This window comes from Rhinatrema bivittatum, chromosome 5 (assembly GCF_901001135.1).
Source record: "Rhinatrema bivittatum chromosome 5, aRhiBiv1.1, whole genome shotgun sequence".
NCBI classification, from domain to species: domain Eukaryota; kingdom Metazoa; phylum Chordata; class Amphibia; order Gymnophiona; family Rhinatrematidae; genus Rhinatrema; species Rhinatrema bivittatum.
The window spans coordinates 100,689,823-100,709,095 of NC_042619.1; the positions used below are offsets into that span (position 1 = coordinate 100,689,823).

At 43.3% G+C, this 19,273-nt stretch overlaps 1 protein-coding gene across 1 annotated transcript in view; it reads left to right on the forward strand.

Annotated features, from left to right (window-relative positions):
• Window positions 1-16,075, forward strand: part of FRY (FRY microtubule binding protein) — a 496,652-nt gene extending 480,577 nt beyond the window's left edge. The window contains exons 59-61 of the mRNA XM_029602654.1: window positions 8,945-9,055; window positions 10,312-10,514; window positions 14,346-16,075. Coding sequence (XP_029458514.1) covers window positions 8,945-9,055; window positions 10,312-10,514; window positions 14,346-14,604 — 573 coding nt within the window. The 3' untranslated portion in view covers window positions 14,605-16,075. The remainder of the gene's footprint in view (window positions 1-8,944; window positions 9,056-10,311; window positions 10,515-14,345) is intronic.
• The last annotated feature ends 3,198 nt before the right edge of the window (window positions 16,076-19,273 follow it).

The following is a 19,273-nucleotide window of genomic DNA, read 5'->3' on the forward strand; positions in this document are numbered from 1 at the left end:
GCTCTCTCCTTCTAAGGCAGGCATCTTGATGGAAAATCCAGTCTGTCCTGCCTCTGAGTATATAGTTGTTCCTGCTGCAATCCATTGCGGATATCACAGGACGCAATTATTGCTGGAGGACCTGCCTCGATGGCGGTCACTTCTTCGGGCAACTTCCGCCCCATCGGCCCACCCGGTCTCCCAGCCGCTTCGTGGGAAGGTGGCGAGGGAGTCACCAGAGCTCCGGTGCTTAAGGATATTTCATCCAATAGCGCAGGGGTTTGCTCAATTTTAGAGCGTCCCTTTACCTAACCTGACCGCTGGCACCCTTTTTTTTTTTTCCTTCAGGACATTCTAATTTTTTAGTTCCTCCAACTTAATATTGCCACAATGTTAGTTGGAGGAAGTACAGAAAGCAGTATTTTCTGTACACGTTTTGGGCTTCTCCAAAATTTACACCTGCTTGTGATAAGCGCTATTACCCAAGTGCGTATTTTGGACACGCTAACCCCTGTTTTGCATCGGGAATTATGGATACGTGTCCAGTCGCGGGTTGAGCCATGCGCTGCAGCTAGTGCACGGTATTGCATTGGCCTGATAGACCGTATATTCAAATTTTAGCACATTATTTTTCCTATAATTTTTACCTGTGGGAAGAGCAGGCATAAAATGCTACAGGTACTTTGTAGTTGTGGCCATTTTCAAAGGGAAAGTACCTGCAGACTTTCAACTAGGGGTGCAGTTTGAAATTCCCCCCTCCCCCCCCCATCATGGGGGCACGTTTCAGTAAGCGGCCTAGTGACAAAGTCCGAGGGGCTTTTATGTCCACATACCCATAGCCAATTTTCAAAGAGAATCTATCAAGATAGCTTCTTTGACAATTGGCTGAAGGCATGTAGATACAAAGGTATCTGCATCTTTTGCTCCGGCAATTTGTGCAACTCAAGTACCAAGGGAGATAACGTGTGTATAACTGAAAATTCAACTATAAGCTCGGATTTTTCTCTGCTAACCAAAACATAGCCCTGGGAACACTACCTTTAATGTTTATTAGCTGCTCTGCTGTGAGCAAAATTTCAAACCGAAGGATTTAGGTGCTTCATGCAACAGAGACTAACGACCCTAAAGCAGTGCCTCTCAACCCACTCCTCGGGGTACACCTAGCCAGTCAGGTTTTCAGGATATCCACAAAGAATATGCTTGAAATAGATTTGCATGCACTGCTTCCATTGTATGCAAATCTGTCTCATCCATTTTCATTACAGATAACCTGAAAACCTGACTGGTTAGATGTGTCCTGAGGACTGGGTTTAGAAGCACTGCCCTAAGCAGTGGATTTGCTGTCACAAAATATAACCCTGTGAGTCAGTCAAACTGTGCCTTTCAATCATAAGCATCCAAAACTGTATCATCAGGTACGTTAGAAGAAGCATGTGAAAGTCCTCCTCAAGAGTCACAAACAGGTCAGGTATTCAAGATATCCATAATGAATATGCATGATATAGATTTGCATACATGGGAGGCAGTGCATGCAAATCTATCTCATGCATATTCATTGTGGATATCCTGAAAACCAGGCTTGTTTGAGTACCTGTGCTACTATGCTAGGGTATTGTTAGCACATAAATCTGAGTTTTAGAACTAGCTTAAAGGTTCTTGATGAGATCATAAGGGTGCTGTACTCTGAGATAAATTGCCTGTAGGGCAGTTGAGCATATTGTACCATTTAATAATCACACTAGACATGCCCCATCCTGTGCTGTAGTGTAGTTAGGTGAATTCCATGCCCCCAAGGGCTGTGTCCTTATTTTAACAGCATAAATATAATGGAGTAAAATTATAGTAAAATACATGTTGCACTGCATCAGATGATTTAACAGAAGTATCACTGCCTGAAAAGTAGCAACAGCCTTGAAATTTATAAATTGGACAAGAAACGGCAGTACACTACACACTAGCAGAAATGTATGATTCCAGAAATATTACTGTAAGAAATTAAAGAGTCTGTTGATGGCATGTTAGTTAATTACCGTGCTGACATGTTACATAAGAATTTAGTTCTAATTAATGGGGCGGATTTTAAAAGGGTTACGCGCGTAACCCTTTTAAATCCCTCCTGCGCGCGCCGAGCCTATTTTGCATAGACTTGGCGACGCGCGCAAGCCCCCGGGACGCTCATATGTCCTGGGGCTCGAAAAAAGGGGCGTGGGCGGTCCAGGGTGGGGGCGCGGCCAGAGGCCTCCAAAGGCCTGCTAGGCCGGGGGATCGCACGCCGGCACTTGGCCGGCGCGCGCAACCTACGCCTGCCCAGAGGCAGACGCAACTTAAATAATAAAGGTAGGGGGGATTTAGGTGGGGCTGGGGGGCGGGTTAGATAGGGGAAGGGAGGGGAAGGTGGGGAGGGCGAAAGGAAAGTTCCCTCCGAGGGAACGGGGAAAGCCATCAGGGCTCCCCTAGGGCTCGGCGCAGGCAATGTGCACAAGTGTGCACCCCCTTGCGCGCACCGACCCCGGATTTTGTAAAATGCGCGTGGCTGCGCGCGCATGTTATAAAATCGGGCATAGATTTATGTGCGCCGGGTTGCGCACACAAATCTATGCCCATGCGTAGGTTCGAAAATCTGGCCCAATTCATATAGTCACGGGCGACGAATACTTATCTAGTAAGCACTACTGCAAGGGGAAAAGGGACTTTTCTTATTTTTCTTTCAGGATCTTTCTTCTCTGCTCCATGTACTTAAATATATTTGAGCTTTTACAAATAAAATCAAATGAGTGGAAATGAATTGTTTATGCACTGTACTTGTATTTGGTACTCTGCACAGTACTTGCCATGATATTTGCTACCACCTAAGGAAGCGATTGTCACCCTTACCTGAGATGCTGCAAAGTTTTGCCTGCAGTCTTTGCCCCAGTTTTCAGAATGGGAGTACGTACATACTTACCTTTTGAAAACTGCCTAAGGAAGAAACACTCACAGAGAATTGCACCTGCTTTACCCGCATACTGGGTGGGCATTTTTCAAATTGCCCTTTTACCTGTGCAGGTAGGCAGACTAAAAGGCTTTTGAAAACTGCCCCTCTTACTCTTCCAGACAATAATCAGGTCCAGGTTAATCTTGTCTCCTTTTCTTTCTGTCACTACTATGAGATACATCCTATTAATGACATAACACAGTACACGGCTACAGTCTATAGGTACAGTGCACACTTAGAAGTAAAATTTAAGACCTGCATGCGTGCTCACATGTGCACACATATGCCGGCACGCACACATGGACGAGCTAATTTTATAACATATGCACAAATATGCGCATATAGGCACGTGTGTTATAAAATCGGCTAACCGCAAGTACATGTGTGCACGATTTTATATTGATGCACACGTGTGCATGCAAATGCCATCTTGAGCGTGTGAGTGGGGGGAATTTTAGTAGGTATGCGCCGTGACGCAATTGGCCTTTTTCCCAGTTCGCCCCAGTAAAGGAGAGGACTTCACTTGCCTCCCTTTCACCCTATTACCCCCAACCCTTAAAATCCTGCTATCATATTTTTTTTGTTACATGACTTACACACAGGGGTAGATTTTCAAAGGGGTATGTGCGTAAGATACGTGCGTACCCCCCGAAAACCTACCCCAAACCCCTCCTGCGCGCGCCGAGCCTATTTTGCATAGGCTCGGCGGCGCGCACAAGCCCCGGGACGCGCGTAAGTCCCGGGGCTTTGCAAAGGGGGCGTGTCGTGGCGTGTCGGGTGAGCAGCACAAATTTTGGGGCGGGGCGGGAGGCGTGTCGGGGCGTGACGCCGGTCCGGGGGCGTGATCGAGGCCTCCGGACCAGCCCCCGGGTTGCGTGATGGCACGCCAGCAGCCTGCTGACGCGCGCAGATTTACACCTGCTTTCAGCAGGTGTAAATCTGCCACCAAAGGTAGGGGGGGTTTAGATAGGGCCGGGGGGGTCGGTTAGGTAGGGAAAGGGAGGGGAAGGTGAGGGGAGGTGGAAGGAAAGTTCCCTCCGAGGCCGCTCCGATTTCGGAGCGGCCTCGGAGGGAACAGGCAGCGCGCGCCGGGCTCGACGCGCGCAGGTTACGCAAATGTGCACCCCCTTGCGCGTGCCGACCCCGGATTTTATAAGATAGGCGTGGCTACACGCCTATCTTATAAAATCCAGCGTACTTTTGTTCGCTCCTGATGCGCGAACAAAAGTACGCGCGCGCATAAATTTATAAAATCTACCCCACAGTCTATAGCAGAAGTAAAGTTAAGTGGTAGGAGACCCCGGCGCACACTTGTGCGTATAAATACTTATACGCTGGATTCATGCTACTGACCCAGCCTGCCCATGTCCCGCCCGTGCTCGACCCAGACCACGTCCACACCCCTCCCCTCTTGGTGAGAAATAATGTTATACCCACACCGGGAGATTTGCGTGTACCTGTGCTGGTTTTAAAATCCTTGCGGCACATGCCAGGCAGATTCACACGTGTCTCTCCCGGCTTTGGCACGCGTAGGGCTTTTAAAATCGACCGGTTAAATTTCTTTGGAAAACTAAACTGTTTCATGCTATAATTATTACTGTGTTATTGGGATAGTATTATCCATGAATGCTTATGTTATTTTCAAAAACAGTTTGAGAGGTTTTTGAAGTAGTAATTCAGGAAGGTGAAGACCTCTTATCATGGTCATCTCATAGAAGTTTAGAAACAGAGAATTTGATGGCTAAATTGCTGAGGATTTTATAGCTGGTGGAGAATGCAGCAGTTTGGGTTATTTTAATTTACCATGGAGGATGCCAATTAAGCCATTTAAAAAAAAACTTCATTGGTTACCAATTAGGTTTCAAGTGCAGTTTAAAATACTTGCTACCATATATAAGGTAGTATACAATGTTTCACATAATATAAAAGATATGGTTGTTGCTTTTGTGTTCAGCTGAGATTTACGTTCTTGTAGTCAAGAATTCTTAGTAATTTCTTCAGTAACACATTATCGGCTGCATAGAACTAGAGCTAAGGCTTTTTCCACTGCTGCGCCAGCTATGTGGCATGCACTATCTATGGCAATAAGAGGTAAATCTGAGCACTTTAAATTTAGAAAGTTATTAAAAGCAGAACTATTCCACAAAGCTTTTGCAGAGGGTGACTTAGAGGCATTGTGTTAGTTTAGGGCAAGGTATAGGTGATTTATTCAATATATATTATGTTGTAGTTTTTAATTTTTTTATTGTAATCCATGTTTGAATATGTTAGATTATGTGGAATATAAATGATTTTTAAATAAATAAATTGTAGGTAAAGACTTAAAGCCCCATCTAGTGTGCCAGGCAATCTACTGGCCACAGGCAGACTAAGTGAGCCTTGGAATATTTTATCTGCCATTGCATTATGTTTCGGTGAAATAGACTGCAGCCATTCCTTCGCACAGTGGTTCTCAACCCTGTCCTGCCACTAGATCTCATAACTGGTCTAGTTATCAGGTTGTCCATAATGAATATGCATATGATATTTGCATACATTGGAGACCCACCATATATGCAGATCTATCGCATGAATATTTATTGTGCTTATATTAAAAAAAACAAACTAGTGAGGTGTGCCTCCAGGACTGGGTTGGGAAACATTGCTCTAGCACAAATCTCTGGCACATCTCATTGAAACAGGAACACATTTTGCTTAGATAATAGAAGGCCCACAAGAGGGTACTAAGATAGTTTATAAAGCTGTAAATCAAGGATTTTAGTTCGCTGCTTTGTAAACTCCATCTCGCTCAAGCATAACAGCGCATTAGAGCTATATTTGCTAATACATCAAATGAAATAATCCTTTGATTGGGTAGAGGGGCACTAAAGAAGGGCTGAATCGAGTGAGGGAAGAGAGAAAAGACTGAAGAGAAAGGGGGAGAAGAGAAAGGACTGGGGATTGTGCAGGAATATATACACACAGAATGTAAAGAATGCCTTTGGACATTTTGTGTACTAAATGTAGTACACCTTTCCAGTGTTTAGAGGACTGGACTGCATGTACACTGCATCATGAAGTTTTACACTCTCAAATCCTGTCATTTGAATGGGTTTTGAGTGTGCAAGCCACACATTCCTAGAGTTCAAACTTGGTTTTATTTGAAGGGTAATTTTCAAGGGGATTTCAGCAGATAAAATGATGCTTTACCCACAGAAATGGCCTTTTAGAAAATTGCGTGACCAATCCGTGTGAAAAATTACATGCATGCACACTGAATGTGTATACTTTTATGCACACAGGGGAAAGGCCTACCAGGAGGAGGAATCTGGGTGGAACTGGGACTTACATGCATACTTTGTGATTTTATAAAGTATGGATGTAATGTAAATTATTTTGGCAAAACTATGTGTACCAAATAGTTTTGTAATTGTAAATATGCTTTGAACAATTATGTAACTTGTGCCTATTTGCTTACTAACTTATCCACTATGTTACAAAATTGCTCCCATAATGATGGTATCCTGACCCACAGACTGTAGGCTTAAACATGAATACAGTACTTATAGTTCCAGGATCATTTGCACAGTAAGGATTTTACTTCCAGCAGCTACAATCTTTACAAGCCCATTTTTGCAGTATTTGCTTAGGAGGTCATTTTGAAAGGAGTTATGCATGTATCGTAGCAAACTTAAAAAGCCATTTACATGCATAAAGTGCACTTAGACATGAATATCCTATGGATAATTCAGTGGCATATATTGTAGGATTTTTCAACAGGCACTAACATAGGTAAAATACATTTACATGTGTAAAACACATTTTAAGCATGTAAATGCTTTTGAAAATCAGTCCAGAATCAAATCTTCAAGAGCATCAATCCAAACATATAGGCAAATAAGTTGCTTAATTAACTGGCTGTCTTACCATATTTACCCACAGCCCTAGAATTGCCAGAAACAATATTATTCCCAGCCATCCCCCTTTTGTAATCCTTGAGGACTAATCTGGCTTCTCTGGGGTGGGATTGGTAGTTTTATGCGTAGCCCTTCTGGTTCCTCAGCTTTAATTTATCAGAGCCACCCAGTGGCTCAAGGGCAATGTTCCTCCCTCCTGTCCCAGCCAACCACACTGGTTTAAGACCATCCAGATCATGTATTTCCCCTATATCAGGGGTGGCCAACTCTGGTCCTGGTTTTCAGGATATAAGCACGAGATACATTTGCCATCAATGGAGGCAGCATATGCAAATCTATTTCATTTCTATTGTGGCTTACTCTGAAAACCAGACCTATTTGTGGCTCCTGAGGACCGGAGTTGGTCACCCTTATAATATATTGTAAATTAAATGCAAAAGTAAACACGGATTGGGTTATTTTAAACTTATTTCTTTATAGCGAGCCCTCAGAATCCTTTTATCATTTGTTATTTGCTTATAAACACCATCCAAGTAAAATCAGAGGGTTTCAGGTGTAATGAGATGGAGGTATCCGAGTGACTGATAATGTTACATCAGTATAGAAAGGGGTGCCAACTCCAGTCCTGGAGAACCACAAACAGGTTCTGGAGTTTAGCTGCATAAATTGGGAATGGTCCAGGGGCGGGAGGGAGGTTTTTCAGGGCAGGCCAGATTTAGCTACTTAACTTATGTGACTAACTCTGGTCATGCTGTAGGGCTGACCTAAAGTTAATCGGATATACTTATCTGGCTACCTTTAAGATAGCCGGGGATATTCAAGCCACTGAATATCTCTGTTATGTTAGCTATATCCGGCTAACTTACTGTAACTAGCTGTTCTGCGTCTGAATACCGGCCCTTATAGATACAGCAATCATAACATTTGATCAGGAAAGCAGTCTGCTATCTGCTGATATATATTTTCGTAACTTTTGAGATGCTTCAGTAGAAACCTTCATACTTTTTATAAAAATCATACACTGTTCTTTTCAAATATGGCTTTATTCCTACAGTTCTTAAAAAATGCACCAGATATAAATGTTGTGAAGTAGAGGTGGTTCTGTCATGAAGAAATAGAAAATCCAAAACTATTCAGGATCTTCTTTTTACCTTGATGTTTTTACTATGATTAATCCATTGTTTCCCCCAAAATGTTCCATGACAAAACTGTATTAATAAGGAATAATTTATTCCTGTGCCTTTGTACTTCCAGCTCAGGTGGAACCAGGGCTGGGATCTGGTGCAACTATCTGAGGATTTTTCTCTTCTTCAGTATTCCACTCCCTCCCCCATACCTAGGCTGGTCATTGCAGTGTTGGTCATGGGCATGTAGAAGGGCTCTTCCATTAACCCAGCAATCTCGGGTCTCTGAATCCAGCAACTTCTAGGTATCACCCTTATGCAGCAACCAGGACTCTCCCCCCGCCCCCAAAGGCTGTAAGTACTGCCTCTGTAGCATCCCTAGGCTGAGGAAGGGAGCAGAATACTTGATGTGGGATGGCGGTGCACAGCACTTACTGACTGAGCCACTGGGCCAACCTACAAGCAAAAGGTTGTAATGCAAGGAGAAACTGTGGTAATATTTATCGATTCTTGCAAAATATTTATACAAAGCAGATATAGTTGGGGAAGGACAATTTTCAAATCCATTTACATAGATAAATAGCTATCTCTGCTTGTAAACAGCCTGTCTGAAGATTGTCCTCCCTCCATGCAGCTAAAAGTAATGCCCGGACTTTTAGTTTTAGCCGCATTGAAAGGCGGCATTGCTGAGGCCCCTTCAGGTCTGAGGAGGAAACTAGAATGCTCATGAATTACATTTTCAGTTCTCTGATTGGTGGATTAGCAAAATCGAAGTTGTAGAAATAAATAAATAAAAGGGAGGTGCAAAAAAATTCACGGGTACTTTGTACCCATACCAAGTTTCAGTGTGAACGTATGAACGGATTTTGACTTTGAAACTTGATGCAGAATTCATGGGTGCTTCCTCCCAGGGCTGACCGTCTCTGGAAATTGCCTCCTTTGTGATTTTTCTCCTTCTTTTTTTCATTTAGCAACTGGAACTGTGTCAAAGACTATATAAGCTCCACTTCCAGCTGTTGCTGCTTTTTCAGTCGTACTGTAAGCTCATTGGACAAGTGCATGAAGTTAGCTCCGTGCCGGAGGTATGTCATGAGCGAAGACCTTTTAACTGTCAGTCACTATTCTTCTTCTTCTCAATCTAGAGATTGTCAGCCAATAGAAGTTTTACTTCTTCAAAATAGATGGAATCATTATAGTATGCTTTAGAACTGCTGCAGCTCAGATTGCCAAATCCCTTTATCACTTCTAGGCCTTCCAAAATGAGGATTCTTGCCCTAGGTACAAAGTGCCATTGGATGTGGTGCCAGTGTTGGTAGGAACCCCCTGCCACAAGTTTAATATCTCATTGCATCTGCAAAAGAATGGATTTTTTTTTTGTTTAAAAAAAAAAAATGAACTCGGCAAGTCAGCCATAATGTGTGTGTGTGTACTATTGCCATCAAAATAATTCTTGAAAAATTCTAATTTATTTCTCAAAATAGCTTCTAGTACATTTTTAGAATAAGTTAGCAACAGCCATGCAATGCATCATCTTTGAGGAAAATATAGTTTTAATCTTTTTTCTTTAAGCAGTCACCATCATGAACACATAGGTAACATTTACATTAGTATAATTGTTGGCAATTGTTCACTAGTATGAAAGTAAACATTTCTTTGCATTATTTAAATGAAAAACAGCTTTCCAGGTTTCTCTTGTAATTTAAGTGTTGTCTACCCCCATTTTATGGGGGTAGACAACACTTAAATAACACTTAAATAAAGTGTGACAAATAACCAGTGATGAGGATATGACATCATTGAAGCAGGAAGTCATCACCTGCCATTGAATATATAACACATTTTCTATGTTATGTTTTTTCTTTTTAACCTGGTTAACTACACTGTGTTCCATTTTGAAGTGACTATCCGGCCACGAAAATCAGAATCAAAATCCTAAATGTTTAGATCTTTTTAAGAAGATTAATTTTAGCTTTCCACAAACAGTCCCCTTCATATAGTGGACAGGTGGTGTTTGAATTGTACCTAGTAGTGTTACATTTCTTATAACCGGAATCCTTATCAGCAGAAGCCATAGATTACATTTAATGATTTTGTGATACATGCCTTTAATCTTAGTGCAGGATGAGATAATCCCTAGAGCAGGGGTGCTCAAACCAGCCCTCTGGACCCCTCAGCCAGCCAGGGTTTCAGGATATCCCTAATGAATATGCATGAGAAATATCTGCATATATAGGAAGTAGAGTATGCAAATAAATCTCATGCATATTCATTTGATATATCTTGAGCACCCCTGCCCTAGAGTTCAAGTGTTGAATTACATACTGTTTTCCTTCAACAGCTGCTAAATATGTCGAGAGAACTGAGCGATCTGAAAAGACACCTCAAGGAGGCGACTACTGTTCTTGCGGCTGAGCCTCTGAATGTGGGAGCTCTTTCATCTGAGCCTACGTTCAGTTCCACAGAAGCAGCCATCCAGTCTATGCTGGAGTGCTTAAAGAACAATGAGCTCGGGAAAGCTTTACATCACATCCGAGAGTGCAGGTAAGTTCAACTACTCGCCTCATACTTTGGTAAGCAAATGAATAAATGCATATTGTAGGCCCAAGCGTAGGATGCACTGTGTCCAGACTGTCCTAGGCAATCTCTTAGAAATCTCCAGTGGGGCTCATTTATGAAAGCTCAGCACCATGGTAAGGTCTTACTGCGATGTTAAACTTCTGAATGGGTTTATGAGAAGGCCTTTAACCCATTAGTGCCTATTCAGAAATCCTATACTTGTATAGTCCCATACTGAGTTCAGTTTGTAATAGATTGTCCTGCTCCTTGATTAAAATATTGAAATAAGGGCAACAACTGAATGCAAGATCACAAAAAAAAACAAAACAGTAGAATAATATTTAACTGTACCAAAATACACAATGTGGTCTACAACCATAAAATAGCAATAGTATTAAAACAGTAAAACAACAAATAAAACAGACCAAATAATAATGCTAAGGTAAAACAGATGTATAGTCCCACAGATATCATTGCCAGCAGTTTTATCACCTGTGAAAAGAGCAAAATTGATAATGTACTCTGTAAAAGCCTACAAATCTGTCCAGCATGATACATCCCATTAACAAAAGTTTTATCTTATTAAAAAAAAACCAAGTTAATTCTGTATTTTTGATGGTACATTTTATGAATTTTGACAATGTAGCTTGCTTTGTAATCCAAAAGGTCTCTTATTTGAAACCATATTCATGGAGCAAGCAGACATTTAATTAAACTGTCTTCTTTAAAAAAAAAAAAAAAAAAAAAGTCTCTGATAGTCTTTGGAGGAAACAAACGGATATGAAATGCTAAACAATAAGCAGAATGTCAGAAAAATCCTTACATACACATGTGTATGTTACCTTGTGGGATAGGCAAGTAATTTCCTTAGGCTGGAGACATGTAGCACACTGACTCCAGCCTTCATAAAGATTTCAAAGGCATTAACAAACATGCAGACTGCTTCCCTCCAGCGGTGCACTTCCAGCTGTACCTTATGACAGAGGGTTCAGGAACTGCCTTCTGGAGACGCAGGGCCTCCTGATCCCAGCAGGGCTCAGCCTCTTATCCTGCTCAGCAAGGTCCCATCCACAGAGCTCTCTTGCTATAGGATTTAAGGTGGACTAGGCTAGATGTCTGGTCCCATACAGGTTAAAGAGGGGGTACAGGGGTACTCCTTTACATAGCCTCCCCCTCAGTTCGAACCCATTGGGATGAGCACTCCTACTCTTCCTGGATCCAATCCAGGAAGTAAATTTTCTTCCCCATGTGCCTCTTCTGGCCTTCTGCTAGCGAAACTTTGGGTAGGGGTTATAGAGTCATGCTCTCACCCTCTCATTATGGTTACCCTTAACCACTTGCTTTGCCCTTGGCCCAGTTTCTACCCATAGTCTTTGATAGGAGTCCATCTGGAGCTCTGAGGTCCAATCCTCTCCCAGCCAAACTCTCTGATCTCTACTTGGGTGTTCCTGCGGGGCTTTTCTTCCACTCACATTCCTTCAGACTTTAACTCTCTTTCAACTTTACTCACATTGTCTTCCAACTCCTCTGCACCATCTTCCTCTGCAACACTGCTCTCTGTCCATTTTGCAGTGGGTACTCTGCAGCGCCTCCCTCTGACTTCTCTATTCTGCCGTTCTCAGGCCACTCTGTACTGCCTCCTTCCGGGCAGTCTGTAAAGCTCCACCATAAGCTTTCTTGCATGCAAGCCACAGCTACTGCAGATTCATTCATCTGGCTTTTATTCATTTTCCTTATAGTCAGCTGTGTTTGTCCTTGCAACTCTGACTTTTCTTCTGTCACCTGGTCCTGCGGTGTTTTCACGGGTTCCTGTCACACCATCCACAAGCTCCTCTGGCCCCAGCACATTTGCTGCTATTATCTTTCTTTGCACTTTTGTCCCTCTGGAGGGTAAAGCACCAATTATGTGAATCATACGGCTGCTGTGCTCCCTCTGATTTTCTTTGTAAAAATGCTGCTCAAAATCATTTTCAGAATCTTTTGTTAATTTTGGTAAGGCAAATAGAAAATGTGCATTTGGCAACAGAAAAGTTTACGGCTGGGATCTAATGTGTGAAAAAGTTCTCCAGACTACATTGAAACATTTTAATATAGGGAAAAGCACAAGGGGATAGTCCTAAAAAATGTAAAATATGAATAATCTTGCCACACTTGGATTACTTATCCTTAAAATAAAGATGAAATCAGGTAAAACTGAAGTCATGGCAATGTCAAGGGCCATATTCAAAAACATTTAGCCGGAGAACTGAAACGTTCTCTGGCTAAATGAAAATTTGGGTAATTATCTGGCTAAATTCTAGCTAGGTAATAAGTTATCTGCTAAAATGTAGCCAGATAGGTTAGGGGTGTTCCAGAGGCATATCTGGGTGGAGCTGAGTTAGCCAGATAAGTTTTCCAGCTATCTCTGATATTCAGAGTTAGCTGACTTAGGCCTGGATTTTCTAAGTTCGCAGAATTTAGAAAATCCGGCAGTAACGGGGGGGGGGGGGGGGGGGGGCCAAGCAGGGGGTGGGCCTGCAAAAGCCGGCAGCCATTGCATCAATAGTTTGGGGTTTGAGGGTTTTTGGACATTTATATTTCTTGATATTGTAAAACATTCTTGATAAAATGTTTACTAATATTACATTGAGATATGTAATAAAAGCATTTTATATTACCTAGACAGATTGATTCCATTTGATTACTGTTCTGTCTAATATCGAACCTTAAATCTCCACTGCTAAAATTTAAACACAAAATTAATACAACAAAAAAGGTGTGATTAAAATGTTTCTTAACAGCTAATGTTTACCACTATATGCACAACATCCTCTGGAATTTGTTGCGCTCCAACGAAACGCACTGTTAACCCGCGTTTGGACGCGGGTAATAGCGCGTCAAAAACATGCGTCCAACCCCCCCGGAAACTAATAGCGCCCGCAACATGCAAATGCATGTTGATGGCCTTATTAGTTATTCCTGCGCGATTCAGAAAATAAAATGTGCAGCCAAGCCGCACATTTTACTTTCAGAAATTAGTGCCTACCCAAAGGTAGGCGTTAATTTCTCTCGGCACCTCTGACTTAATATCATGGCAATATTAAGTCGGAGGTCCCAAAAGTTAAAAATAATCAAAAATTTAAAAAAAAATAAATTTAAAATCGGCCTGCAGCTCGTGGGTTGAAAACCAGATGCTCAATTTTGCTGGCGTCCGGTTTCTGAACCCGTGGCTGTCAGTGGGTTTGAGAACCGACGCCGGCAAAATTGAGCATCAGCTGTCAAACCTGCTGACAGCTGCCGCTCCTGTCCAAAAAGAGGCGCTAGGGACGCGCTAGTGTCTCTAGCGCCTCTTTTTACCGCGGGCCCTAATTTGAATAATTGTTTTTTCTGAATCGCGTGCACAGGAGAGTGGCGATTTTTACTGTATCGGCCTGTTAGGGAATAGCCACTGCTATTAATTGCATCAGTAGCATGGGATCTTCTTAGTGTTTGGGTAATTGCCAGGTTCTTGTGGCCTGGTTTGGCCTTTGTTGGAAGCAGGATGCTGGGCTTGATGGACCCTTGATCTGACCCAGCATGGCAATTTCTTATGTTCTTATGTCCTTAGGTAGAGAGATGTAAGATTTTGTTTGCCAGTTTGCAGTTTTATAAGATCTAGTAAAGCCCATGTGTTATAGGATTTCTGTATTTAATATGTATTATGTAATAAAGTGGTAGGTGAGGCTATTTCTGAATTATTTTTGCACAAAATTTTGTTTGGGGGAGGGAAGGAGGAATCAAGATATTATATATAGTTGCAGGATTTTGACCAAAATTTTATTACATTTCCGACTGCAGGAATTTGTGGCCGAATGACATCTTTGGGAGCAGTTCCGATGATGAGGTGCAGACGCTACTGAATATTTACTTCCGGCATCAAACTCTGGGGCAAACTGGCACTTATGCCCTGGTGGGCTCTAATCACAACCTGTCCGAAATCTGTACCAGGCTGATGGAACTGAACATAGAGATTCGAGACATGATCCGCAGAGCTCAGAGTTACCGGGCTGTGTCAACTTTTCTTCCAGACTCGAGCGTGTCCGGCACTAATCTCTGACAGGACTCTTGTGCCTTCCTTTTGTTTCAAGCAGGGAGTGCTGCCATGCTGGAGTGAGGCCACTCAGTGTCTATTCAACCTTCGAAAGGCTTGGTCAAGCTGTTCTCACTCTTGTTACCTTTAAGACTATCTCTGCAGCTAGGTGGGCAGACCTTAAAATATGTAGCAATACTGTAAGAACAAAGATAGTATAGAGCAACTCTGACAGGTGTACTGTCCTTGTTGTATCTCCTGAACAACTGCAACTCACTACTGAACAAGTGACTTCCACTGCATACCAAAGCCTACAACACTGAGCAGTACTTTAATTCTATAGAACTTAATTTTAAGTTGGCAAAAGTGCAATGTTGCCTTCACGAAAGGTTAAATACATATATATATTTTTGGTTTTGTTTTTTGCTTGTAAAACAAATTTGTAGACTGTTTTATTTTCCTGAGCTGCGTGAACGGCAGGCGAAATGAAGCTGGCTGCAGGAGATTCCAAGGTTGCAGTTGGTCAAAAGCTGAGAGCCTGTATAAATGAAAGCAAACCTATACATGGACTACAATTCAATGTACACTGTAATTTGAATACGATTACTGTATCATACAACACTGAGCTGCTACGAGTACATTTCCTAATGTTGCTAGGCTACTGTATCATATGGTACTGGATTACAGCATAGGAGACTGCTGCTACGACCCAAGTACCATAGATTGTTAAGTTTGATAATTTTTTTTTTTTTAAGGATATTGGCTGCTTTTTATTAGATGGTTGCTATAATGAATATATTTATACTAGCTTTCACCCCCTCACTCCCACCTCGGGGGAGGAAATCCCAGCCATCACTCTAAAGTGACGCCTACCGAGTAGACTCGGGGTGCATGTGCACTGGGTTCTGGAGGGAGCTAATGGTCTATGGCACCTGGCAGAGGATTGTCGCTGTAATGGCTGAGCTGGATGAAGGCTCATGGTGCTAGAGCCCTGGAAGAGGCCAGTTCCAAATGAGCTGGAAGCCTAATGGAACAAGAGGAAACTGCCAGGTCAAAATATTATATATATATATATTTATACTATATAAAAGAAAAAGGCTGGTTTGACTTAACTTTGCCATTTTGTAGGAGATCAAGACTTTCAAATTTTAGATTCAAAATCACGCATGCTTATTTTTATTTAATATGCCCTTGGATTATGAAGAGCGTCAATATTTCAGGGAGTTCAGGGTTCTCATTTGTTTCTTCTCAAATGCATTATTTGTAATATAAATTAATTTAGTAAGATTTGGTTTCTGTCTACACTTACCACTGTCCAGTGTTAAATATGTGCATGTAACCATCAAACAGCAGAGACCCTTTCATCCAGACACCATCTTTGTAATATAGGCACTCTGAAATTACCTTTGCAGCTTGTGTGAAAACTTGGTTGATTTTCTTTTATGTTCAAGTACATCAGTTTTAACAAAATGATAAAAGGTAATCTATCACAACACTGCTCTATGTTGGTAGAGGGAGATTTTCTGTTTTGTTTTGTCTGCTTTGTTTTAAATGAACCAACAACATGGATAATGGTTGGCCTTCCTGGGACAAGCCTTGAATACATTGCCAAGATGATCAGAGAGACACTGGGAAAGAAAATATTTCTTAAGATGACCTATGGGGGAGACATCATTAAGTTTGTTGTCTCATTTTGAATTTTAAAATACAGACTAAGGTGAAATTACTTCTTACCTTATAATTTCCTTTCCTTTAATACAGTCAGACCAGGCCAGACTAGTGGGTTATGCTCGCCAACCAGCAGATGGAGACAGAGATCAGAATCAACAGATTTGCTGTTGTCTCACCTCATTTATCTTTGTGCGGACACTAGTCTACAAGTATTCCTGTAACAAGCTAGCTGTAGACAAACTCAATACCATCAACTATATGATCAGTTCAAGTAAACCCTTCTTTTTTTTTTTTTTTTTAATTTAAACCAGCAGACTCCCAAAAGAAAAAGAAATCAGAAAGGAAAGAGAATTCTCAGTATTAAACCAGGAACCACTCACATGCAGCAAAGGATATGTTATGAATCGCTTCCGCAGGTCCCCCCGCGAGCAGGCTCCACTCACCTCCCATGCTTCTTCCCGACACTGCTGTGACCGCCGAAGTCGGGCCTTCGCTATGTGGCTGGAGCTGCGGACTTTCCTGCATTCATCGCGGCCTGGGAGCCGCGCTTCATGCTTTCTTCGCGGCACAGAGCTGCCACAGACGCCACGAACATCTTCACGGCCGGAGGCCGCCAGCCCCGGCCTGGATTGGCGGCTGGAGCTGCCCTTGGGGCCTCCTGCAGCGGCTGGAGCCGCTGCTGTCTTCGGGGCCTACCTCCAGGCCCAGCCCTGCGTCTCTGGTGTCTGAGGTCGGTGCAGGCCACTGTCCGCAGTCCTGCACAAGTTCCTGCTTCCTTCTCTTAGGCACCGGCGCGCGTCTCTCTTCTGAATTTAAAGGGCCAGACACAGGAAGTGTGCTGGCCCCACCTAAGGATGGACTTCCTGCTCTAGCCCTATAAAAGGGCTGTCTTCACAGTACATCTTCGCTTTGCATCAGAGTTACTTCACTCTGAAGGCTCCTGCCTGCCAGAGCTCCGTCAGGTCTTCTTCGTGGAGCTCCTCTTCATTTCGTCTTCATGTCAAGTCAAGTCAAGTCTTTGTGCCTGAGGTCCTCGTCCAGGTGTCCTGGTGTGGTGTCTTGCCCTTCTTGATGTTCGCTTCAGTACTCCTGAGCCTTCTGGTACCTGTTAGGCCTTGCTGTCTCAGATTACCTCTTTCCAGAGCGTGGAGTAGCCTACAGGTGGAATTTGTTCCTGTGCTCCTGAGCCGTCATGTCCTCCCAGCCTTTGTGGTGCTTCGGGCGACTCATGGCTCCGTCGTCGAAGTTCTGCCTCGGCTGGGCTCTTCCCTGCGCTCGTCCCATTCTCAGCGTGGTCCATGACCAGCCTTCCCGGGCTGTGTAGGGCGCGCAGTGGGACAGGGTGGTCCGCGACCAGCCCATTGGGTGCGCCTGTGAAGGTGGGCTGAGTAGGACGCCCTGAGAGACAGTGCCAATGTTCTTCTGCCCAATCTCTTGTCTCGTCTGGACTTCGTCAAGTTCCTCGTCTCATCCTGGATGCCGTTGCATCAGTCTTGGTGTCATGTCAACATCTTGTTCCTGATGCCTTCGCATCGACCCTGGTTCGGGATGCCGTTGCATCGACCATTGGTCTGTGATGTCTTCGCATCAGCCTTGGTATCATGTCCTCAACTACCTTGGTGTCATGTCTTGTTCCAGCCCTCGTCTCTGATGCCGCCGCATCAGCCTTGGTGTCATGTCTTCAACAACCCTGGTGTCATGTCTTCAACCCTCGTCTCTGATGCCGTCCGCATCAGTCTTGGTGTCATGTCTTGTTCCAGCCCTCGTCTCTGATGCCGTCCACATCAGCCTTGGTGTCATGTCTTCAACAACCCTGGTGTCAAGTCTTCAACCCTCGTCTGCAATGCCATTGCATCAATCTTGGCGTCATGTCTTCATGTCAAGGCCCGTCTTCCCTCATCCTCAGGCCGGCCTGCTGCTCCATGCTGTTCCAAGTGGCAGGTCCGAAAGGGCTCGGAATGGTCAGAGGACCATTCACATTCCAACATCATCCTGTTGTTGGCCTTGGGAGCTTGCAGGCCTGGCAGAGGGTAAGACCGTCTACCATAGTGGAACATACCATCAACCCTCGGTTCGGTCCTGGATCCGTCTGGGGTCGGGCTGAGGCCCAAGGGCACACTAAACACCCCGCTATGTAACAGGATACATACTCATTCTGGTCTTCAACTGCAGGAAGACCTTGTGAGACTGGAAAATTGGGCATCCAAATGGCAGATGAAATTTAATGTGGATAAGTGCAAGGTGATGCATATAGGGAAAAATAACCCATGCAATCATTACACAATGTTGGGGTCCACATTAGGTGCTACAACCCAAGAAAGAGATCTAGGTGTCATAGTGGATAACACATTGAAATCGTCGGTTCAGTGTGCTGCGGCAGTCAAAAAAGCAAACAGAATGTTGGGAATTATTAGAAAGGGAATGGTGAATAAAACGGAAAATGTCATAATGCCTCTGTATTGCTCCATGGTGAGACCGCACCTTGAATACTGTGTACAATTCTGGTCGCCACATCTCAAAAAAGATATAATTGCGATGGAGAAGGCACAGAGAAGGGCTACCAAAATGATAAGGGGAATAGAACAGCTCCCCTATGAGGAAAGACTAAAGAGGTTAGGACTTTTCAGCTTGGAGAAGAGACGGCTGAGGGGGGATATGATAGAGATGTTTAAAATCATGAGAGGTCTAGAACGGGTAGATGTGAATCGGTTATTTACTCTTTCGGATAATAGAAAGACTAGGGGGCACTCCATGAAGTTAGCATAGGGCACGTTTAAAACTAATCGGAGAAAGTTCTTTTTTACTCAACGCACAATTAAACTCTGGAATTTGTTGCCAGAGGATGTGGTTAGTGCAGTTAGTATAGCTGTGTTTAAAAAAGGATTGGATAAGTTCTTGGAGGAGAAGTCCATTACCTGCTATTAAGTTCACTTAGAGAATAGCCACTGCCATTAGCAATGGTAACATGGAATAGACTTAGTTTTTGGGTACTTGCCAGGTTCTTATGGCCTGGATTGGCCACTGT